Genomic DNA, 25,801 nt, shown 5'->3' on the forward strand with positions numbered 1-25,801 from the left:
AAATAAAATATAATATATTAACAAATATAAAAATGAACTGAAAAGTAAAAAATGAATTATATAAATATATAATAAATAACCAATAAATAAATGTAATGGTTATTAAATTTTAAAATTAAAAGTAATGAAAATATTTCGTTAAATAATAAAAGCGTGGCGCAGTTTTTATAACAATCTTTTCGAATACGTATTTATAGACATTTGCTGTATTTTAAAATATATTTTTTGTTTAATGAGGCTGTTTAGTATATGTATATACTTTATTTATCTGTAATAAAATTACTCGAGTTTTAATTCTTTGACTGTTCAAATTTGCACCGAGATGACCTTTAAGGGTTAATAAGATTAAAAATAAAAATTAAATTTAGAAATCTTGCACAAAGTTATTACATTTTGACAGTAATCTGAAAAATTATTAACCATTATCGTTATTATAATCGTAATCGTAATTATGAATTCGTTAAATAAAAATTCATAATTAATTAAAATGAAATGTTTATAAACGTGAATCAAATTTCATTGATTTTCATACGATAGTTCATGAGAAATAAAAATTTTCAGTAACATGCATGAATTTAGTGTAGGGGTAGCACGTGGGAGGGTGGGAAGGTCATATCCAAATTCTAACACTATTGTATTGTATTGTCTTAGAAGTTACAAACGTGTACCAAATTTCATTGATTTTCATACGATAGATCAAAAGATATAGCAGTTCCAAGATTTGATTATAACTAAAGCAAGTTAAATAAAAGCTTATAAAAAGAGGAAAATAATTCACAACCAGCAGATAACAATAGACATTTTTAAAGAAATTGATACATGAAAGTAGCACTAATTTTTTTTACATGTATGTTGGTAATAAATTAAAAGCTAGTAAAGATTTTGAGGTCAATATTGATAATAGGCACAACTTGTTTGGTTTTAATATTTGAAAACATTACTAAAATGTAAGACATACGATGTGAAGTTAAACTTAATATAAAATCAGAATGAGGCTTTTAGATTCATTCAAGATCAGCGTTATTTGAGAAAAAAAAAATGTTCAAGAAAAAAATTTATACAAGTCTCACTTGAGAACTTTACACAACTTTTTTACACCAAATTTTCTGACTGCTATGGTTCTGGGGTTAAAATGTACATACTCATCATATATTATACAAATCTGCGTTTGAGGCAAACAAGATAGAAATTCCCGGCCTTAAGTTGTAACGTACAAAAATGAGAAAAATGTAACATTATATTATAAACATAAGAAAAATTTTGTCATATTAGTTTTAAATTATACACATGAAAGAATGCTATTACTTTTTTTCTTAATCAATTATCTTTATTATTTAATAAAGATAATTTCCTTTCAATTATCTTTATCTTGAAAGGTCATAACAATTCTCTAATAAGGATATTGTTAAGATGTCTTTTCAAAATATAAATCTGATTAAAAGATTTTTGATAAATGTTACAAATATTAATTTTTTTCTTTATGTGGAAATTAATATGCGTTTTAAAATCACAACTCCAATCATCAAAAGACTTTTGGCAAAATTTACATACATAATTTTTCCTTTTGGGATGTAAATTAATACGCAACTTTAAATTAGAAAATGATTAAACATCTTCTGACAGAAGTTATCAATTAATTTTTCTCTTTTGTATGAATATTTAAATGTGATATTAAATTTGAATTTCGATAAAAACACTTCTGACAAAAGTTACAAATATAAGTTTTCTCCTTAGTATGCATATTTAAATGTAATGTTAAACTTAAACTTCGATAAAAACACTTCTGACAAAAGTTACAAATATATTTTTTCTCCTTAGTATGAATATTGATATGTCTCTCTAAATAACATTTACTATTAAATGACTTCTGACAAAAGTTACAAATATATTTTTTTTCTTTTGTATGATTCTTAATATGGGTATTTAAACGGCTTTTGTCATTAAATGACTTTTGACAAAGGTTACAAACATAATTTTTCTCTTTTGTATGAATATTGAGATGTCTCACTAAATAACATTTACTATTAAATGACTTTTTACAGAAGTTACAAACAAAACGATATTTCTCCTTAACATGAATACTTAAATGCGATTTTAAAGTAGAACTATCATAACAAGACTTCTGACAAAAGATACAAATATAATTTTCCTCTTTTGTATTAATATTCTCAATTAAATTTTCATCACCATAAGCACGATTACATTCACCGGAGTTTTCACTTATAATTCCATCATTTAACGAATTATTTATGCTCTTACAAGTAATAAAATTCTTGGTACTTCCCTTGATAGTTCCTTTATCCATAGCAACCTGCAAATTATGTTATATTTTGTTATAATTATGAATTAATAAAAAATTATTTCAATTATAATAACATTAATAAGTCTTATCTTTAAAAAAGCCACTAAATACGGATAAAAAATTGAATAATTTAAACATATATTCATAATCAACATGGTATTGAATATTAATTATTCATAGAGTTAACTTTAGTATAATAAGGAATTTGACTTATTTTATAGTACTTTTATACTCTTGAGTGAAACTTTATTATCAAATGCATGTTTTAGGAAAACCAACAAAACTATTTAGCAAATTTATAACAGGTCAATATATTTATTACTTCTACATTCATATTGATCAGATCTACACACCCACACATTTTATATACACGATGTCTGGAGTAAAGGTATCTAAAACTAATGGCCTATATTTAGGAAACCAGTCCTTAAAATCTCTTACAACATAAGCTCAAACGACACGATATATCCCTAAGATTTGTTCAGTATACTCTCAGATTCAGCAGAATACACAAGTGCAGACAAGCCGACTCTAATGCAACTGTCAAGATACATGCTTTGCTGCATGTTTTGCAACTTCAGTGCATGCTTTGGTCAGTAGTTTCAATTAGTTATGCATGTTCAACGGCTTGTACAAACTGAATTAAATATTAATTCTCCTACATCCAAAACATCATATTCCCAACATATGACTTCATGAGAGACTGGAAGCTTGGTTTCACAAACTGGAAATCAAAAGGTTTTTTTAGTTACAAGAGACTGTGAATCAAGTAAGCGATGCACTCACTGCCAGTCTAGGTAAGTCTATTAGATGGTCTAGTTATGGACAGCAAATTCCTCTTTCTACTGTTCATGACATTGGTAATAAACACTCCATTTGCAAGCATACAAGTTACAAATACATCACACATTAAACCAAACGTTTAATATGAGTTTTTATTTTAATATCACGTTTTTGACAATATCAGTTTGTAGCAGAGGTAATCATCATATTGAAAACAATCCTAATTATAATGATATTTTATTTAGAGATGAGGCAACTTTTCATACAGGAACAAATAATGAATGAGACATACCAAAATCAGTATCTGTTATGATGAGAAAAGATGGCATCATTGGGCAGTTTTTTTTATATGCTTAAGAACTTTGCTGTTCTTCCGATTCCAGCAGGATTCAGTTTCCAACAAGATGGTGCTCCACATCACTTTTATCGACATGTACCTAAATAACACTTCCCCGGATGTTAAATCAGACAAGGAGTTCCTAGTGCATGGCCACCTACATCTCTTAGATATCACTCCTCTGGATTTTTTTTATAAATATTGTTTAGTTTTACCTAATATAAATACAGAATTAAAATTTATTTTACTTTCATTTCATTAATAAAATTTTATTTCACAACTATGTTTCATCTGTATCACGTCCATCCTGACCCTGTAGGAATAGACTCCCGCCATGTGATGATTCTGGTCGCAATGTCACCCTCTCCATATTATCCCTACAAAAAACCTATCAATAAGTCTTAAACAAGACTGACCAATTAAGCTTACAATAAAATAAACTACACCTAATAGGAAAGGCTGAGTCTACACACACCAGCATGAATAAAATAAAACAGAAACATAAAAAGGAACGTAGCAAAACGTAAATAGAGAACAAGAGCAAGAACATAAAACATGAACACTAATACCATAACAAGAACATAACAGAACAACAAATGGAAAACCCAAGGGGGGAACCTACTCTACACTCCTTCAGCAATCCTTTCTTTTACAAGAGATCCCACATGTTCTTCAATGATGGTCCAATCAGCCTGGTTTTTCATGGAAGTCCAACGTCGACCTGATAACATCAAGCTAACAAATCACTTCTGTATGCTTCATATCATACTGAAACATTCATAGAAAACATAAAGGTAATTGTTCAGCGCACCACATTGCAGACATAACACGGAATCAACCAGGCCAAAGCAAGCCAAAATGTGCCATACCCTGGAAGAAATTGCATCACAAATTTTTTGATCATACCCAAGAGGCGCCCTGCAAACCAGCAACATCAGGAAACAGATCATGCCCATCAACTGTTTCACCCCATCTTGCCTGCCATAAAAGATAGCCCTGTTGCTCTATAGTCCAAACTTTTTCTGAAGTCAACTCTCCTGACTTCTTGGCAACATATCATTGTTGCTCCTCTGACACAAGTAGATCAATTGAATTCACTCCAGCAATCACCAAGATTGACTCATGTCATCATATGGTAGCCTCCTGTCACCATTAACAGCAAGACGTATTGGGTCTCAATAACAAATCCCAATAACTTTTAAATTTCATCTTTTTCACCCAGACAGGCGCTGCATATAGCATAATTACCTCATACACACCCTTATACAGCGTACTCATGGTCTTAAAATTAAGAACCCCATCCGGATTGATCACATGTCGAATACCAAAGAAGGTACTACAGAGGCCTTCTTTGCGACATATTGTAAGTGCTCCTTGAATCAAAAATTCTCATCAAGAAACACCCTGAGGTACTTTTGAACCTGAATATATTTGATTCGCTGGCCTGACATCAAAATATAGACTTGCCGCCAAATGGACTTTTAAGGAGTATCATCGTGGTCTTTTCCAAGCTGAACTTAGCCTTATGTTGATGACCTCATTGCTCAAGCATCCTGCAGGCCCAAGTGGCTCTCAATGCAACCTCCCTTTGTGAGGACTGTTTGACCAGCAAGAGCCTGCCATCAACATAAGCCACCACAACACCCGCTGGACAACCTATGCCGCAGAAGAGAATCAAATTCTACCACCCACAACAGAGGCTCCAATACACTGCCCTGGAGACAACCCTTAGACAGTGTCTAATTTCATGGCTGTTTCCTTTCCAAAACTACAAATAACCTGACACACTTCAGCCTCGGTAATTTCCGAAGATAAAGCATCCCCATATACATGAGCGATCTCACGACACACCAGTAAATATATACAGACTCACCGTCTGCATTATTATCAGGCATTAAATCATCCAGTAGTTTTTGTAATATTTCACTTTTGTCTGATATAATTCCATGCCAAGTTGAGAGAGGGGACAGAAGAACATCCTTTCTACGTTTTTGTCCCAAAACTCTATGTACTACTGCTCATGGGTCTTTATTACCCAGTGCTGCACAAAAGAACGCCATGAATCCCTTTTGGCACTACATACCTTGTAAAAGTAATAATTCCTGCACTCTCTATAATTAGCAAAAAGTATGGCCCACCATCCAGGATCACATACTCACTGATATGGTTGAGATGCCCTTCTTAAACAATAGACAGACTGTTTCAAATTAGTATATTCCTTATTCGACCACAACACTTGCCTCTATCGACTGCAACTACAGGGTATAGAGCACTAAGCAGTGTCAATAAAGGACGCCGACAATTTTTCTGCCATGTTATCCAATTCCAAATCATTGACACTCCAAAACTTAAGAGTCTAACTGAGAGAATCCACAAATTTCTTCGCCTCTTTCTCTTACGATCCACTCTCACGTCAGACTTACCAATCTTTAAAGAATCAGTCATCACCTTCAAAGTATTTTCATCATCTGCAACTACCAAAAGACCCTTCTTTGTTTGTCTTATTGGTTGAATCTTCAGGTTCGACCTCTTACTGCGAAGGACTACCTGAAACTCATCCTTCAGGTCTTTACTAGTTTTGCAAGATGTCACGTTGTTCATATTGACAAAAACCACTTCTGGCTGTCGTCAGGACAGATTAGCTTCAAGTCTCCTTTACCACCACTTCTCTTGCCACAACAGGCTTAGCAGCCAACATCTCTTATCTCTTATCCCTCAGCCAGCGCTGCCACAACTGACTTAAAATCCCTCACCTTAGGAAGAATCCTATCCCACACACTTTTGGAGGCACTCCTTTGAGTTTCCAATAACTGAACAATTAAATCATAATTCTCCTCAAAGGTACCTGCCTTTCAAAGGTTTTCCCTGATTCTTGAACCAAAACCTTAACCTCTCCAGCCCAGGTCGATGGCTCATCTTGCGACTAGGGAGGAGCCATCAAGCTGCAACACCTCACCAGGTTTAACCCTGTTTCTTAATGTCAGCTGTGCCAGACATACCCTCAATCAACAAACCACTATATAGTGAACTAAATGGGTAAACCCACAAGTACAAGAAATTCGCACCACTTAACCCGTGTTGGATTGACTACATGAAAATTTAGGTAAAAAGATTTTCGCGTAAAATCTCAGATTAAAGTTTAATAGACTTACCAACAGTCATTATCTTTGCCAAACAAAGTAGGTGCATAATAATAAACACACAATACAAATGAAAACTATCAACACAAAACTTAAACAAACAAACAGTTGCCAATGTGACAACAGCTGTTCAAATTAAACAAATGTATGAAATTCAAAATTAACAGACCACAAATTATTAAACATAACAAAAACCAATAACAATAAATACAAACTGAGTAACAGACCGTCCCTGTGCCAGTAGAGTAGTTCAAAGAGAATAAACCCACCCACTCTAGGCTACCTATGTAACCAAAAATTTGAAATAAAATACCGAAATATAGAAACCAAAAACAAATATACCAAATCCTTACAAACAACCTAGTATAATAATTTCTGAATATTTTCGGAAACATCACAAATAGTAACCAAATAGGCGGAACCCACACAAACCAGACTGTTTCCACTGGCATTGCGTTTTTAACTCTCTGTATCGAGTCCGTTTTAAATTGCTTACCTGATAAAATATTTAAATTTTACAACCAGAACAATTAACAACAAATCACACAGAGCTTATTGAAATGTGAATTATATCAACAGATTGTAATATATACATTTAAATCATCACCAAATTTTCAAACAAAAATTTTGATCCCACACACTGATAATTTATTATTTATACACAGCAGTATTAATTAAATAGTACTAATAAAAATAAAAACAACTTTTTTTTATAACAGAAGACATAGAAGTAAAAAAATATATACACACACACACACACACACACACACACACACACACATATATATATATATATATATATATATATATATATATTTATGAAATAAACAAGAGAGAAATCATGTTTAATTAATACTTACATGACCTGGATGAAATCCCATCTCTTCTATCTTCATCGTGCGTAAATCATTTATTTGTTCACTGATTCTCATATTAAGATTAGGTTGTGATGAAACATCATCATTCAATAAGATCTCAGATTCCTTTAAAAAAAAAAGATAGTGAAAAAACCTTACAAAATGGAAAAACAAACTAATATTAAATAATTTCTTTTACTCTATCTGCTACTTACTTAATAATACCATTATATAAATTATAAAATTCAATTTAAAATAGATATTTTTGGTAACAAATATCATTAAAGATGTAAAGTCTAATTGCTAAAAATGACACAAAATCAAGAATTAAAGACAGAAATAGACCAAAAAAAAAAAAAAAGTTGTTTTAATTAACTTTTATATAAATTTGTTATCAATGGAATATTACAAAAGTTGGTACTTATGTATTAACGCCACCGCAGCTACAGCTTTATTTAAAAACAAAGTAGTCAATCGGATTTCGGTGGAAAATGGGCCGATAAAGAGTTTAACATAGATTCAAAACAGTCTCTTTATTAATTTTAATATATTTATTTTATAAATATAATTTAACTAAACTTAAATAATTAACGCTGTAATTTTTTGAGTATTTATTTAATAAATTCAGTAATTATTGCAATTATTTATTATTTAAATAACAATAAATAAATATAAATAACCATTTCTTAAAATTAATATAGATGTTCAATAAAATAAATACTCAATTTTAAATAAAGGTGTAGCTGTAGTGGCGTTAATACGTAAGTACCCAAAAGTTATTAGAAATATATACAGTTGTTATTTTCTTAATCTGTAGGTTGTAATTAAATGAAACACGGATGATATGTAATGAAAAGATAAATAGTAGGGGCCCCAATTTTCCAGGCGTCAAACTAACTGGACTTTTTAAATTCAGACTAGGCAATTTTAAAAAAAATAAATACATTATTCTTTAAAAATTTTAACACTATTCAAATAGATCTTTGCTTCAACGGGAAATTTTTTATAAATCTTTATTTTACTGGGTTTTTTAACTGACTTTTTTGCAATTCATTTACATTTAGCAAATACATATATAGATTTAGGCCTATGTCATCAGAAAAGCAAATTTCTACAGATTGCACTTTTGTTTTAACATAATATTGTTTACTTTTTACCATATTAATTTCTTCTTACTTTGTACGTATGTTCAAAATTTATTTTTAATTTTACTGAAAAATTTTTTATTTTTACTTAGTGTTACCCATTAAACATTAGAATATGTCTAGTATAATATGATAAACCTTTTTTTTAAATTATACATATTTGGTATTGCAAAGGTCCATTTGGATAGTTGATGAAAACTAGTCGGGTTCCTCTTTCAGTTGCACTAAATCTACTTGCTATAATAAAAAACAAAAAATGATTCTACAAAGTAAATATGTTTATGACATTTTGTATATTTATAAAACAAAAATAAACTGTATCTAATTCACTCACCACACACATTAAGAGTGCAGCCACAGTTAAATTATTATTAATATTAGGTGGCTTTAATAAACCAGGTTCTGCATGGGAAAACATCAAATACATTTCTTTTGTTAAATGTTATAGTGCAATTTAAATGTTAAAAATGCTGCTACCATTCACCTTACAGATTATTCTATAAATTGTCATTTTTGACAATCATATATAATATGCTAAACTGTTGCGTTAATTTTCCCGATATAGTTTTTTCTAATCTTACTGATGTTAATGTTAATATTTCTTATGGTGAAATTTTTACCATTACATCATTTACCTTTAAATGATAATGTTACCTAATATTTTGAATTCTAATCTTAAATCTTATAAATACATAAATTTTGTAAGATTAAACATTGACAAAATGAGAGTTTGATTCTAGATAATATTTATTTATTTTTTATGTCACCAAATAGGCCTGAAGCTTGTGTGCAGAACAAGGACACGGAATTTTGCAAAGTAAAAAAAATACAATGCCTGACCGGGATTTAATATTGATCATGATATACACATTTTTTCTGAGGAATTACAACTATGTATTAATAAAATTGTTGATAGTAATGTACTAAAAGTACTTATAAAAAAAATGTAATTTTTGGAGTGGTTCTCTAGTGAACTTATTATTGCAATCATTAATAACAAAAAGTTCCATAAATTTCATAAACAATGTAAATCTATCTATTACCTAGAATTATTTAAGAACAATATATGTAATACTAAATCTTACAGAGTTATTATTAAATTATACTGTTAAAGCTGAGCAATCTTTATCTAATGACAACTTAAGATTTTTTAAATTTGCTAATAAAAATGACAACAGTAGATCTTATCCATCTCGTATGCTTTTTGAAAATGAGTATGCTAAAAAGGGTGCTGATATTGTAGAACTTTTTCCTAAAATGTTTGGGAGTCTTTACTAACAATGATTTTCCAAGAATAAAATTTATTTTAACCGAGAATGATGATGAAGACACCATTTGTCCACTTAATAATTCTTTGATGGAACCAGAATATATTCATCCTCTTTTAGTCAATAAATGCTCTGCCTTTTTTATTCAGTTTTTAACTAAGTTCATCAATCATTCTTTAAATAATCATATTTTCTTTGGCGTTTGGAAAATTTGCTACATATGCCCGTGCCCGCTAAATAAAAACGGTGTCATTCACACATCAATAATTATCACCCTATCAGGAAATGCAATGTTTTTGTGAAACTCTTAGATAAGTTATTTTGTATGAAAACTACACCTTGCATGAAAAAATTTATAGTTCCCAAACAAAGATTTTTGGGAGGTAAATTTAATTACACAAACAAACCTGTGTGTATAAATGGACGATACTGTTGATGCGCTAAATGATTGCTCTCAGGTTGGTGCAATTTATACTGGGTTTTTTGTGCTCTTCATGGAGTTAATATTATATTATTTATTAGAAAAGTTGCTGCATGTGGATTTTTTTAGTGTTACCCATAAACATTAGAATATGTCCAGTACCATATGATAAACCTTTTTTAAATTAAACACATTTGGTACTGGATAGATCAATATTTATTTTCTTTTTCTGTTTAACCTCCGGAACCACAGTAAGGTGGTTCGGAGGTGGATTCAGAGGATGAATGAGGATATGTATGAATGTAGATGAAGTTTAGCTTTGTAGTCTCAGGTCGACCGTCCCTGAGATGTGCGGTTAATTGAAACCCAACTACCAAAGAATACCAGTATTGACAATCTAGTTTTCAAATGCTAATAAAAGTAACTGTCTCTACTAGGATTTGAAGCTTAGAACTCACGACTTCAAAATCAGTTAATTTTCCAAAATTATCCATCAATTACTCAGATGGATAATTTATGTTTCACTGTATGCAAAATCTAACGACAGCACCACTTCATTTTCAACATTAAAATTTTCTTATTTAACTAAATTGGTCTCTTCAATTATTAAAGCATCTTTTTTAATATCACCATTAATAATATCAATAATTTTTTTTTTTTGTTAAAATTACAGCTTCATTATATCACTACTATTTACTACCAACATTGTAGAATAAACAAGCATTGTTCTTTGTCAGTTTACAATTCATACTTGTTATTCACAAAATCCATTACAACAATTAGTAATAAGATCAGCTGATTAGATGTTGTTTTTTAAAACTGATAAGCGATCCTGCAAAATGAAAACATGTAACACATGAAGACTTCAGTAGATAATCCATTTATAATTTTTCATTTTAGTAAAGTGATTTTGGGGCACTCTGTATAAATCACATAAAGAAAAAATCAAAACATGGTAAAAAATGCAATGAAGTCAAATTAAAGAATCGACATTAAGTGCATACATAAATTTTCATTCATATAATACTCCAATGTATACACACTGAGAGGGCTAGAATAAACTTCATACATCACTATAATTATAAAATAGATCTCTTGCGATTGAAGATCTCTTCAATCGCAATAGATCTTCATTATACAACCATTACCAAGTGGCTCCACTTTCACTTGCAAAGATTTACTATCCTAAAACATAAAATCAACATTTTAATGTTAAGTTTAATGATGTGATGACACTTCCTATATAACATAAACAGAAAATATAAATCAAATTATACTTACACAATCAGATGTAATATCATCTTCAATCGGGAGATGTGGTAAAACCAAACATGTATCCGCTGCAGTATCATCTTCAGTTTGTAGTTTGATACTTTTAGAGGACAGAGCTTCAAATGTGTAGATATTCTTTAAAGGTACATCCATAATCTTCAAAAATAAAATCATTCAAGATAAAATTTAAGTATTTATAATAAAAACAATAAAATCGCTGCTAACTGTAAAACATTTCATTCATTGAAATCTTTAAATCAATTTTATTTATATTTAGATTTTTTCAATATTTATGAAATACAATTTTGAAACAGCCTGAGAAAATTTTAAACCCGACTAAATAATCTGGCTTTTTTATTTCTTATTTCATTAAATACAAAATTTAAAAGTATTAAAATTTCAAAATGCCTTAAGCATTTTTTGCAAATAAAATTTTGCAAAATTAGAAATTCAAGGGTTTGCTAGGCCGCCACTACGCTTCAGCCAGGTCTTTGATTTTGTATTCACACATTAAAAAAGTAGTGTTACACAAATTTTCACAGAGCATCAAATACCTAACCTAAAATGTTTAACAGCTCTCCTACTAATAATAGATATGCTTAGAATTAAACACAATATCTAAATGATAAATGGTTTGGACAGCAATGATCTGTAGAAGGTAAAAATCCAAGCTGAGGATATCAATATTTTAGTTAATTAACAATCAGTTTTGTGAGTTATGGTGACCTGTTAAGATAATAATCCATTCTGTGTTGAGAGGTTAGGGTTTAAGGTTAAGGCTAGAGTTCTGTGGAGAGAGGTTACAGTTTTGTAGTTAAAACTATAAACTACCTTAACAGTTATTCAGTCGGAGACTCAGTCAGCTGAAGATGACTGATGCCGCTCTTTGTAAGGTGATTATCCATCGTACACAAGACCAACAGTGTAGAACATGTAGTGTAGTCTCTCTCTGTAATAAGTATATTTCCATTATAACATAAATTATAACACAGAGTTAAGTATTACCAAACTTTGGTAATTTATCCCTAAATTCTCTCCACAAAAATGTAACCTTAACCCTAACCTCTCTCCACACAATGGATTAATATCTGAGAACATGTTTCAATAACTCACAAAACTGATAGTTAATTGACTATAGTACCGATAACATGGCGTGGACTTTGACCTTGCATGGGTCACCCGCTGTCCAAATCGGTTTTTAAAATTTACATCTTGTGTTTAGCTCATCCTAAGCACATATTAAAGTATAAAACAAATTAATGTTGATCAAGTAATTGCTCAGGATTACCAAATAAAGAGATATGGTAATGGTTTTTAGATTTATAATTAATAAAAATAATTCTGAAATAATACACATCAAACTTTATCAGGACTGCAATCAATAAATACAAAAACAGAAATTGATAAATATATACACTTTTAAAAGTGTGAACCTTACAGTCCACTAGTAAGATATTTATTCTTCAACTCTGGCTGAATATAATTTCAAATTAGCAGCAACTTTATTCAAAAAGTAGTGGAAAAATAAAATCATTAAAAAAAGGGTTTTGTTTACATATGTATTTATATGTAAATAGATATAGGCTACAAGCGTTATGTTTATTGTAAGTTTTTTCAGTTTTTTAGTTCAATTCTTTGTTATTGAAATACAAATCTGGATAAATGTGTAAATAACTAAAAAAAACCATACACTAAGCACAAGCTTGTTTCCATACAGTCGCTAATTAAAATATTAATGGTAAATAATTTAACGTGTAATCATGTTTCATCATGCTGTTCCAACCTAAATATTAATTTTTAAAATAACATTGACAAAACCTTTTCTCCTAAACTCTTACAATAATTTTCTGTGTATATTTTTTATGACGTTCACAACGAAGAAAACGTATTATTACTATATAACCTAGAAATGATTAAACAATTGTCTGTGAAAACAAAACTATTGTTACTTATTACGTACTTAAAAGGATAAAACAATAAAGTTTAAAAATACGTTAAAGAATAAATTATTAAAAAAAAAAACTATAAATAAGTAAACTACACAAAAAGGACTTCATAATTTTTTCTTTGAAACTGCATTTTAAAAGAATAGAAAAAATAGAAACCTCAGTTGACAAAAAAGACATATTTTACTTTAGTAGTCATTAAATATTAATATTAGCGTAATTAACTTACATCGAATAAACAAGTAACGATTATCAACTATCGACAACTAACTTGCTATAGTTTTAATTCAACCAACATAACTCCCAAACGGATATTACCGCAAATCAGTCGGACCGACGATGCCAACATGAATTTTAGCAGTAATGTAAATGCTGAAATATAAAATGACTTTTTATAGTACAATTTCCAAAAAAGCAAAAATATTACATTATAAAACAACGTTTTAAATAGTTTAAAATAAAAAGAAGAAATGAATAAAAAAAAATTGTTTAGCCGACTTACCGGTATTGTATATAAATGTGTGGAAATATACTCACAGAAGACGTTATCGAAATTATGCACCTTTAAGAGATAACAGAAATTTTATATCTGTTAAAAGTTAAAAAAAAAACTCGACTGCCAAAAAAAAATGTCCCGGCCAGAGCAGATCATTACACGAAATTGTAAAGTACAATTCCAGAGCTCCTGAATTTCCGACCTTTGCCATTAAATCCGTGAAGGCAGTATATCAATATGACTTTTTCTTTCTTTTACCTGTTTAGCCTCCGGTAATTACCTATCAGAAAATATTTCAGAAGATGGTATATGTATGAGTGTAAATGAACTGTATTCTTGTACAGTCTCAGTTCGACCATTCCTGAGATGTGGGTTTAATTGAAACCCAAACAACAATGGTATCCACGATCTAGTATTCAAATCCATATAAAAGTAACCTTTACCAAGATTTGAACTATAGGACTATTGACTTCCAAATCACTGATTTGCAAAGACGTGTTCACCACTAGACTAACCCGGTGGGTTAGGATTTGTCCATCTAATGTGGTCATATACACAAAGTTTAAGTGCTCAACACCATATAGGGCACTACAGTACGATAAATCGTACATGTTGTTCTCCATGGCGGCAGATACGCCTGATGCAGCAATGACCTGACAAGAACTGAACAAGTCTACTTCAAAGATGTTTAAAACAGACGTCAGCTGACACTATTAGGCGATTTTTTTTAAAAATCTGTATATGCATACTTTAGGAATTGGTAGAAATAAATAACAACTGATATAAACATTTTTATAATACAAGTACATATTTATTTGTTCATTCAGGACAATGTATAAATGACATGAATGAATGTTTGCAAATGTCCAAAGGAGAAAAGCCAACAGCAAAAGTTATTTCCTATTTACTTTTCATACTTCTCTTACAAGGAATTACATCTTAAAAATCTTGAATTTTAAAACAGTCACTAGGATATAAGTGTCAAATGTGGATTGAAAGGTTAATTGTAAGAACATTTGTATGAAAGTTGAATTTTGGGCAATACATTGAGATTTCTCCTGCAATTGTAGGTATGTTATGAGTCATGTACATTGTTATTTGTAATGTAGAAAGGCAGATCAGTGGTATATAAAACTTTGGATTGAAATTGTAATATAGTTACAAGGATCCTTGATTTACATGATTAATTCATCCCTGAAAATTGTCGTGTAAATCACAACTGTTTTCTCAAGAAAGAAATGTATACAGTAGACTATAGTATCTGTACATATATAGTAGGCTAAATTTGTAATTCTTTTCGTCGGTAGAAAATACAGAATTTTTAAACAATTTGGCTTAACGTGTCTTAATTAACCCATTAAATAAACACTACTTTTTTTTTATTCATTACTTTATTTCATCTATTTGTAAGTATATAAAGCTAGAAATATTTTCATATCAACAAAAAAATTCAGTAACGGCTTAGTAATAAAATGGTTCGTTTATGCACTTTTGGATAAAAGCATAATATAAAATGTAACTTTGTAAACACATAAAAACCAAACTATTTATAAAACTAGAAAAAAACAACTATCAATAAACTACATTAAATTGTTTTTAGTTTATTGTGGTTTTATTTTCTTTGCGGTGAATGAAATTCTTTGAAACATTATGAGTGCAGGTGGACTTACATTTTATACACAAATATATTGTGTGGTTTTTGCACACCTAACATAGTCTAGCTTTGTTTGCATGTTCAAACAATTTGTTTGTACTTTGTCCAAACGAATATTTTTTTCGGCAAACTATTTTTTGGTTGCCAATGATGGGGAAGGAACATTATCTCCCCAAATTTCAGCAATGAACTGTGGTATTTTTATTTCCTCACTTTTGATCAATGATAATACAAGGTACGACCTAAAGTCAATTTGACTGATTTTATCATGGTTTACAAGCCGATATAGTTTCCATGAATTTACTATAACAGAATCGATAGCATTAGTAAACAATGGCCACCACCATTTTTTCCATGCACTTTTATTCTATAGTTTGCAATGCCCTTGTCATGAGAATCCACGCCACCCATCAATTTCGTGTATTGTGCTACCATTAATGGCTGACTAATAGTTATATCTTTTTGTATTTGCTAATGGGTAAATTCCATTGAGGTTACTGGCAACTGTCACCACTGCATTATCATTCCATCTAGCTACTGCAAAACTAGTTTTTTATCAAATGCAAAATCGAATGTACCTCTAATCCATCTTCTGCAATACTTTTGAACTCTTTAGTGGGCAATTAGAAGCCTATTTTCTCTGACAGTGCCGGTAGCGAAATATCCTTTTTCAGATGTCGAAAAAAATTGTCAAAATAAATTCTATGCTCGTTCGGATGGGATACAACATTTAACAGATCGAGTACTACTTGTGTCCCCAGACCATATTCAGGTTTTTCTTTTTTAGCACCTCCATATGGTATAAATTGGTACAAATACCAATCAGAACTACATAAACACCAAAGCTTGAATCCAAATCTGATTGGTTTTCCCCTTATAAACATTTTTGCTGAATGCCTACATTTCTTCATCAATAGATAAATTATGAGAAAAAATGCCAAACTGTAAATTACGTTGAAAAATGGCCGAATTTTTGCAAATTTATCATTCTTGTCAAACAATTTGTTATCAGAAAGGTGCAGGTTCCTTTTTATTGCTCTAAAGATCTTACGGCTCATTGAATTTCTGACTTATTTCAACAACCTTATCTTCATCCTTACTCCAATACATTTCTGTTTGAGGTAACGTATGATAACCAGTCAGTATCAAAATTGCAATAAATCTTTTTAGTAACGCACTATTAAAAGAATAATCATGCCGATTGTTGTCATGTGCATATTTTATACTGAACTCTAAAATCATATTCAGCAAATCATTATCAAAATAAAGGAAAAATATTTCAAGGGGTGATTTTCCTGCCAGTTTATTTTCTAAAATTTCTATTTGTTCTACTGAAATTGGCAATTCTTTATAAATTGGTTCAATTTTTTCCCATTTTGGAATGTTTGTTTTGGATTTAGTTTTAGATTTTTTTGGTTTATCCTTGCAATTTGATATTTCACCATCAATGTCTTTTTCTGAATGTACATGAATCTCAAACATACCTGCTATATCAGTTGTTGCTGTAGAAGGGGTCTCGATTAGCAAATTGTCATCAAAATCTTCTTCATCTGTAAGTTCATCAACTTTGGGTGGAATATAAGTCGCATCAATAGCAGTTGCTTACGATATATTATCTTCATCTTCATCAAAAATGGACTGCAATTGGTCAAGTGTCAGCGGTTTTTCAAAATTCCGCATTTTAAAAAATACATAAATTATAATGAAATCAACTCGACTCTTGTAAAACTAATGCATGTACATCATAAATAAACACTATACTAAAAGACAATGTAATATTGTTTGAGATATTTCTTGAGTAAATTTCTATGAATTATAAAATTAATACCGAATACGTAATCAAAATTTAATAACAAAAGGAAACGCTGTATCAATTCAATAAAATGTTAGACTAAACAAAACTACAACAATGTATAAGCAAAACAATGCAACATAAGACTGTTAGAATATTCCAACATAACCTATTACGATGTATGCTTAGCTCATGAGACATCACTCATTATGCCAAAGGTACATCATCGCACCATTATCTTTAACGACTACTATTTATAATGATTTTTAAAAACAAGTTATTTTTATCAAATGACGATAAAAAACAAAACCTAGAGATATAATAAAAATAATAATATTATTTATAACAACCACTCTGCTATCCAAATATATTATAAAATGAAGCAGTTACACAGAATGTTAAATTACAATAAGTTTGAATGCAGCTAAACTTAAAAATAAAAACGTAATCAATTATAACTTATTTAGGGTGATCAAAGAACTTAACAAAGTAAGGCCAAATTGTAAAAAGTGAAGAAAATTATTTAGAAATTTATAAATAATTATTTTAGAAAAAGGTGCGTTTACGCACCACTGGCAAAAAATCTGTTAATAGAATATAAATTTAATCCAGTACAATAAATATGATTACATAAAGTACAATACTGAAGAAACAAAGTAAAAAATATAAGAATAAAAAAGTGCAAAAGAAACATCATAATACAGTACAGTATTATTAAACAAATATTTACCTTAAAATAAATGTATATAGACCTAAATACTATAAGGAATATTAAAAAAAAAACTTGTGATTTAATTCAGCTTTGGTTTCTTAAAATAACTGTCCAGTTATCACCGCTGTACTGATAATTGCAATTGATCTAGCAGTATCTTATAAATTAATATTCCATTTACAACTTTTCTATTTCAAAAGTTTTAAATGGAATCAATCAAGTTTTTGATCAGAATCAATTTCAGTTACGTAATCACAAAATTTTTCGATGTATTCTAATGCCTCCTGCAATCCTTTTACTGTTAATCGTGGCTTTGAAAGGGGAGGATGAGGTTGAAGGTTCATCACTGTAGATTTTTGTTGACCCCGATTTAAATGTGTCACTGCTACTCGAATTCTCATCTAGCTGCTCATTTGGCGACTCGACTAGTGCTAATAAGTCTTTGTTTTCTAAAAAAAGTTGTTTATCTCCTTCCACAAGTTCAGTTACATCTTCAGAATCAACTTTGAGCCCTACACTGCTGGCGAGTTGTATAACTTCATTAAATAGTACCTGTAAGTAAGTCCTTGTCCGTTATCATTGAATGCAGTTTGATTTTGATAATAATCTTGATACACCTTGTGTCATACTGTACAAAGCAAACTCTCTTTGATTTCTTTCCAAGCTTCACTGACATTATATACAACATGATGTTATATTTTTTCCAGAACATTCGCAAATCACAGATCCCATTGGTTGAACTGTTAGTCGCAGAAACCATCTGAGAAAATGTTTTTTTGTAAGATAGTAAGCATTGAATTGAGCTATCAATCCTTGATCGCATTACTGTATCAGTGATGTTGCATTTGGAGGCATATAAATGACTTTTATATGTGAATTAAAATTACAAATCACCTACTCACCAGTCAGCATGAAATGCATCATTCAAAAATAACATGATAGTACAAGATAAATAATAAACTTGCATCTAGACACACTAGAATAGATTAATTTGTTTTTACAAAAGAATGGTGTATGTTTTAAATAAAAATAAACCTGTTTTCTGTAGAACTTTGTTTATTAGATTAAAAATACAATTTTTTAAATAAAATAAATATGTATAAATTTAATCCACTTAAACGTTTAAGTGAATGTTAACATTTTGACTACACAGATATATTCTAAAATCTTTTAAATTATGAACAAAATGTTATTTATTAACATCACATAAAAACTCACAATATATCTTATAAACGTATTTCTAAAACTGAAATTCAAATATACTGCACTTTTGATTACATTAAATTATCTATTTCTCCAAGAAAATTATTTTCTAAAAAATTAAGTACATATAATATAAAATTTTTTTTTTTTTAATAAAGTTATATAAACATGCGATAGTAAAATTTTATTAATTTATTTTGAAGACCTATTAAAACTGCAAAATATCAAAGAAAAGCTCAACTGTTTGGAACCAGTAAATAAATTAGAAAACTCAAAATTCCCTGAATAAACAAGAAAAAGAATATTTAATCAGATATATAAAAAAATAAGAAAGCATTCCATGAGGAGTCAATTAATGGTGTAACTTTTAAAATTATAACGATTAGTTGTACGATGATTTATTAGAGAAATTATTTGGAAGACAGAAAAAATCTCATAAGAATGGCAGTCTGCACTAATTCATACTCTACACAAAAAAGGAGACAAAATAGAAGTTAATATTACAGAGGAATATCTCTTCTTTTAGTAACCTATAAAATCTTATAAAAGTTGTAGAAAACTGAATAGCACATCAATAATCAATTTGGAAAATATATCATGGTTGTTTAGAACAGGAAGATCTTGTGTGGAACAAAATTGTTTGTGTAAAATTAATAAAATGAGATAGACTGGCGAAATACAAGAATAATGTATTGCATTTTACATTTTAAAAAGGTATATTGATTCTGTTGACAGAAATGGGAATGAATGATAAACTTTAACTGAACAAACAATTCCCAATGTCTTATCTAAATTTAAATTTATTCAGAATTGTAGATTTTGTAGAATTGGATAAATTTTGTTACACTTGTTTTAAATTATGGACAATTGAAAGAATGCTATTATTTTTTTTCTTTTAATCAAATTTCATAGTATAATATCTTTGTAATGATATTTTAATATGGATATTATTAAGATGTCTGCCCAATTTAAAGTATAAATTTTGTTAAAAGTTAACATTTTAAACACTATAAACAATATTTCTCTTTGGGGTGTAAATTATTAATATGTTTCTTTGCATTAGAAAGATTATTAAAAGCCTTTTGACAGAAGTAACAAACATAACTTTTCTCTTTTGTATGAATATTAAGATGTGCCTTTAAAACTTCTTTATGAGTAAAAGACTTCAGACAAAAGTTACAAACATAATTTTTCTCTTTTGTATGAATATTCAGATGTCTCTTTAAACTAGAAGGACAATTCAAAACCTTTTGGCACACGTTACAAACATAAGTTTTCTCTTTTGTATGAATATTAAGATGTTTCTTTAAACTAGAAGAAGAATTGAAAACCTTTTGACAGAAGTTACACATATAATTTTTCTCTTTTGTATGAATATTAAGATGTTTGTTTAAATTAGAAGGATGATAAAAAATCTTTTGGCAGAAGTTACATACATAAATTTTCTCTTTTGTATGAATATTAAGATGTCTGTTTAAACTAGAAGAACAATTCAAAACCTTTTGGCAGAAGTTACAAACATAACTCTTCTCTTTTGTATGAATATTTAGATGCGATTTTAAAGTAGAATTTTGATTAAAAGACTTCTGACAAAAGTTAGTATTATTTTTTTTCTCTTTAGCCTGAAAGTTAATGTGACTCTTTAAATAACATTTACATTTGAAACTTTCATTGCAATATTCACAAACCAATTTTTTTCCTTTCTGGATAGGTAACTTGTTTTTACTACTTATATTCTCAACTAAATTTTTTTCTGTTGTAACATCACCATATACACACGTACATTCATTGGATTTTTCTTTTACAATTCCATCACGTACAGAATTATTTATGCAGCTCTTACAACTAATAAAATTGTTGGTACTATCCTCTATAGTTCCTTCATCGATAGTAACCTGTAAAATTAAAAAAAAAAATTTACTAATATTTAAGTATATTAATGTACATACATATATATATTTTCACATACACACAGGGTGAACAACTTAAAAACCAAACAGAAAGCTAGAACTGCAATTATTTAAATTAAATTGTTACCTTCAACAATGCTTGTATTAGCATTACTGGTTGTGTGTTACTACTGTAATCTACTGTTAATTAATCATCATGCATCAGTGCAGTATGCTTTGTTCCGAATCCAGGAATAAACTTCTCAATTGATGACACTAACAATGTATATTCTTTATTCAGGTTATTTTTTACTGATAAATTAGTTGATATTCTAATGAAATAGACTAGTAAACCTGTGTTAGCAGGACTGATAATTGATAATAATGAGATTGGTTTTGTTGTTTCTAATTGTATATATGCTATCAGGAATTATTTGGAAGCCACTAATCAAGTTATACAAACCAGCCCCTTTTTATTACTCCAGCATTTTGGGAAAATTTTATCTCATAAAAATTAAACTTCCTCTGTTGCATTTCCTCTGTTTTACTGATAAAAATAATAACCCATCTCCAAAAACAAAACCTCGTAAAGATTCATATACACCAGAAATAATTTAGTGGTTGATGAAAGTTTACCGCTGTAACAAGCTACGCTAAGTTTCATTCAATTTATTAGAATAAAAAAGGGACACACTTTGGCATTAAGATTTATGTTATTTCAGCATCAGAAGCAGGTTATTTATAACTTGATAATTTACGTAGGTGCAAACACAAATTACAAAAAACCCAATTCATGGCTACACCACTAATATTATCATGACTTTTAAAATCTAGTAACCTGTACACAAACATCACTATATATTTACAACAACAATTATTTTTGCTATCCTGAACTTGCTCTGACTTTCAATGAGCGAAATACTGACTCAGTGGGTACTGTCAGAAAATAAAGGCGTAATATTCCAAAAGACAATACTGCAAAAGAAATTAAATAAAACTGAAATTCATGTAGTGTGCGATAAGGAGGGAAAAATTTTATGAAGTGACATCTTGTATATGAATATTAAACAATTAGAAGTAGTACAGAAAGGAAAGAAGGCAATCCTTCCAGATGTTGTCAATGATTGTAATAATTTTATGGGTGGAGGTGATCAGGTGGATCAAATGCTGAGCGGATGCTTAGTCACAAAAAAAAAAGAGTAAAAGTGTGATATAAAAGCAGTTCGCCACCTTTTAAATATAACTATATTAAATATTCATGTTTTACATAAGAAAGGTGGTTGGGAAGTACACTTTTATTCAATACACAAAGCCCTTATTGAGCAAATTCATCATAAAGTCATTCCGAAAACAGGTAGGCCTCTTTAAGAGATGATACTCTCATAACCTATAAACAACATTTCTTGTCATATATTTCTGATACAGAAAAAACCCACACCAACAAGATGTGTTGTTCATTATGCAAATAAGATAAGAAAGGAATCATAATATTATTGATGTGAATGTGATGTCAGTCTTTAAGCTGCCCTTCTTTTAGAAATCTTCAAAGAAATACAAATATATTTCTTAAAATATTTTCATATTTCAAAAACATTAAATTTTATTTTTAAAAAGTATTTATAACTAGCTTTAAACTGAAATATAGCAATAGCTCTCATCAATTGGCAAATGTAAATGTATGTTGTTATTGTGTGATCTTGAACTATGATTGCCTAAATTCATAAATACTTATGAACCTTTTTCATAAAAATTAATTTAAAGCAATTTTTAAGGTAAAGTGGTAATTTGTATAATATGTTTTTTATTGTGTGAAAAATATTCAAAAATGTATGTATATTGAGATCCTTCATTCACCATCATGTCAATTTGGTTCACCATGACCCAATGAGATGATGATTTATGTGTGACATGTAAACAAAGTATTCTTGTCAGACTCAGGCCGACCATTCCTGACGAGGAAGGTAACTATTTAGTTTTTAAATCTGTACAAAGCAACTAACGTTTACTAGGATTTGAACATGAAAACCTTTCGACTTTAAAAATCAGCTGTTAAAAAACAGATTTGCGACTAGTTAATAAATTAACTGTATATAATCCAAAATTTACACATTAGGTAATAATAATGAAAAGATAATACATTTTGGATGCCAATTTTCCAGATGTACAACTAACTGCATTGCTTAAATGCAGACTAAGCTGTTTAAAAAAAAAAAACCTAATACATTATTTGAAAAATCCTAACACTATTCAAATAAATGTATGCTTTCACAAGGATTTTTTTTATCAAGCTTTATTTTACTTTAGTTTTTAATTGACTTTTGCAATTCATTTAGCAAAAGCATATATTTTGGCCTTTCCTACACACTATATTAATTATATTATTGCATCTCTTTTTTCTTATATTGTATATGTGTTCCAATTTCTTTATAATTTTACTGGAATAGATTTATATATATATTTTTTTAATTAGTTTGTTAACCATTAAACATTAAGAATGATATGTGCACTATATATGATAAATCCTTTTTAGATTATCCTTTTCAATTATCTAGATTTGGGCTGGCAAAGGCCCATCTGGATAATTGGTGTCTCATGTATGTAAAATCGAACACCCTTACCTCTTCATTTTCAATTTTTAAATTTTCTGATTTAACTAATTTAGTCTCTTCAATTGCTAAAGGATCTTTTTCAATATCACCATCAACAATATCAAGCGGTTCCTCCTTCAGTTGTAGTAAATCTTCTTGCTGTAATAAAAAAAAAAAATGAATGCTATTAAGTAAATATATTTTATGATTTTTTTATACAAAAAAGGTCATCAAAATTAAGGAATTTGAAAGTTGTTTGTAATCTGATAACTGATTTTTATGTTATTTTGTGCGCCGATTTCAAATATGGCCACCGTTTTTTCTATCACTTAAGAATTTTTTTACAATACTAAAAAAAGAGAATGGAAAAAAGCTAATTGTCTATGTATTCCTCATGAGAAACATCTTTATGAAAAAGTAAAAGGGCGTTTTATCTACAAAGAGGTAAAATAACCTCTACAAAGACTTGTAATGCCTTTATCTTTTCCTTTCAAAGCTTCAGGCTACATTTTCTGTTGTAGTCAGCTTGCGGTTCATCTATATGGATGCACTAACAGTACTCTGCAATCAGGTTCACATTCTGCCTTCCCTGTTATCTATGTTCCATTTCGTTTATATCTTTGTGAAATCTTTCACCCTGTTCTTCACTTACAGCACCAACATCTTTGGGGAAGTAATCAATATGAGAATGCAGAAAATGTACCTTCTAGTTCATCACACAATCCAAGTCTTGGAATTTCATTAGCATGATTTCCACTATAAACTTAAAATTTGGGTTCTTATTGTTCCCAATGAATTTCTTTACGACTTCTTTAAATGCTTTCCATGTTTCTTATTCAATGTTCTCCATTTTGGTTTGAGACTTCATCTTCAAAAAGTGTACGAATATCTGGACCATTGATAACCCTTCTTTAACTCTGGCTTCTTGACAGTTGTGGAACTTATGGCATATGTATTTATAACACTCTCCTTCTTTAGATAGAGCATTTACAAATTGGTCATCAATCCGTTATAATAAATCTACTTGCTATAATAAAAAACAATAAATGAATACTACAAAATAAATATTTCATGATTTTTTGTATAATTTATAAAATAAAAAAATTGTATTTCCAATTCACTTACTACAAACATTAACAGTGCAGCCACAGTTATATTATTATTACTAGGTGACTTTAATGTGCCAGGTTTTGTATGAGAAAACCTAGAAGAAACTGTTTCTTTTGCTAAATGTTATCATCTAAATCTAAATGTTAAAAATGCTGCTAGTCAACTTACAGATTTTTCTACAAATTGTAATCTTTTACAATCAAATAATTTGTTAAACTTCTTGCAGTATGCACATTGTGTGCGAGAGATATAGAATGATATAGGACAGGTGGACTGATCAGCCGGGTGGGAGTTATCTCCCACCCGACTGATAGGATGGGTGGGTGATAAAGGAAGGACGGGATAGTCATTCCTTTAAAAAAAACTTGTATAGCCTCTGTGTACTATAATATATATACATATACATATGGAGTTATACATACAGGAATGACAATCCCACCCTATCAATCTATCTCTCACATGCAATGTGCACAGCTATAAAAATATTTATTTTGTAAGATTCAACATTTACTAAAAGAGAGTTTGATTGTAAATAATATTTACTTATTTTTTATATCTATAAAAAATGTAGCTTATGCGTTCATGGAAATGGAATTTTGTAGAGTATGAAATATGACATGCCTAATTGGGATTTGATTATGATGTAAAAATTTTTGCTGAGGAATTACAACAATGTATTAAAAATATTTTTGATTGTCATATACCAAAAATACTTATAAAAAATTTAATTTTTGAAGCGGTTCTCTAGTGAACTCATTATTAGAATTAATAATAATTATTGGAATTATTAATAAGAAGAACTTCCAGAGGCTTAAAAAACAATGTAAATCTACTATTTATTAAGAATTATTTAACAAAAAAGTGTAGGTAATACTCTAATGGTAAC

At 29.4% G+C, this 25,801-nt stretch overlaps 2 protein-coding genes across 6 annotated transcripts in view; both read right to left on the reverse strand.

Moving 5' to 3' along the window:
- Positions 1-43: 43 nt before the first annotated feature.
- Positions 44-13,819, reverse strand: LOC142333675 (uncharacterized). Its single transcript, XM_075381091.1, has 4 exons — positions 13,701-13,819; positions 11,535-11,681; positions 7,423-7,545; positions 44-2,311 (listed from the first exon to the last, which is right to left on the reverse strand). Exons 2-4 carry the CDS (start codon positions 11,676-11,678, stop codon positions 1,634-1,636), a joined length of 945 nt encoding a protein of 314 aa, XP_075237206.1. The 5' UTR covers positions 11,679-11,681; positions 13,701-13,819; the 3' UTR covers positions 44-1,633.
- A 5,350-nt stretch (positions 13,820-19,169) lies between these two features.
- The window catches only part of LOC142333868 (uncharacterized), a 62,446-nt gene continuing 55,814 nt past the window's right edge, over positions 19,170-25,801 (reverse strand). For all 5 annotated transcript variants that reach the window (XM_075381440.1, XM_075381437.1, XM_075381438.1 and 2 more), the window contains 2 exons: positions 23,836-23,964; positions 19,170-21,223 (listed from right to left, as the gene is read on the reverse strand). In XM_075381440.1, the coding sequence (XP_075237555.1) occupies positions 20,336-21,223; positions 23,836-23,964 (1,017 nt within the window). In that variant the 3' untranslated portion in view covers positions 19,170-20,335. The remainder of the gene's footprint in view (positions 21,224-23,835; positions 23,965-25,801) is intronic.

Source organism: Lycorma delicatula, chromosome 13 (assembly GCF_047948215.1).
Source record: "Lycorma delicatula isolate Av1 chromosome 13, ASM4794821v1, whole genome shotgun sequence".
Classification (NCBI taxonomy): Eukaryota; Metazoa; Arthropoda; class Insecta; order Hemiptera; family Fulgoridae; genus Lycorma; species Lycorma delicatula.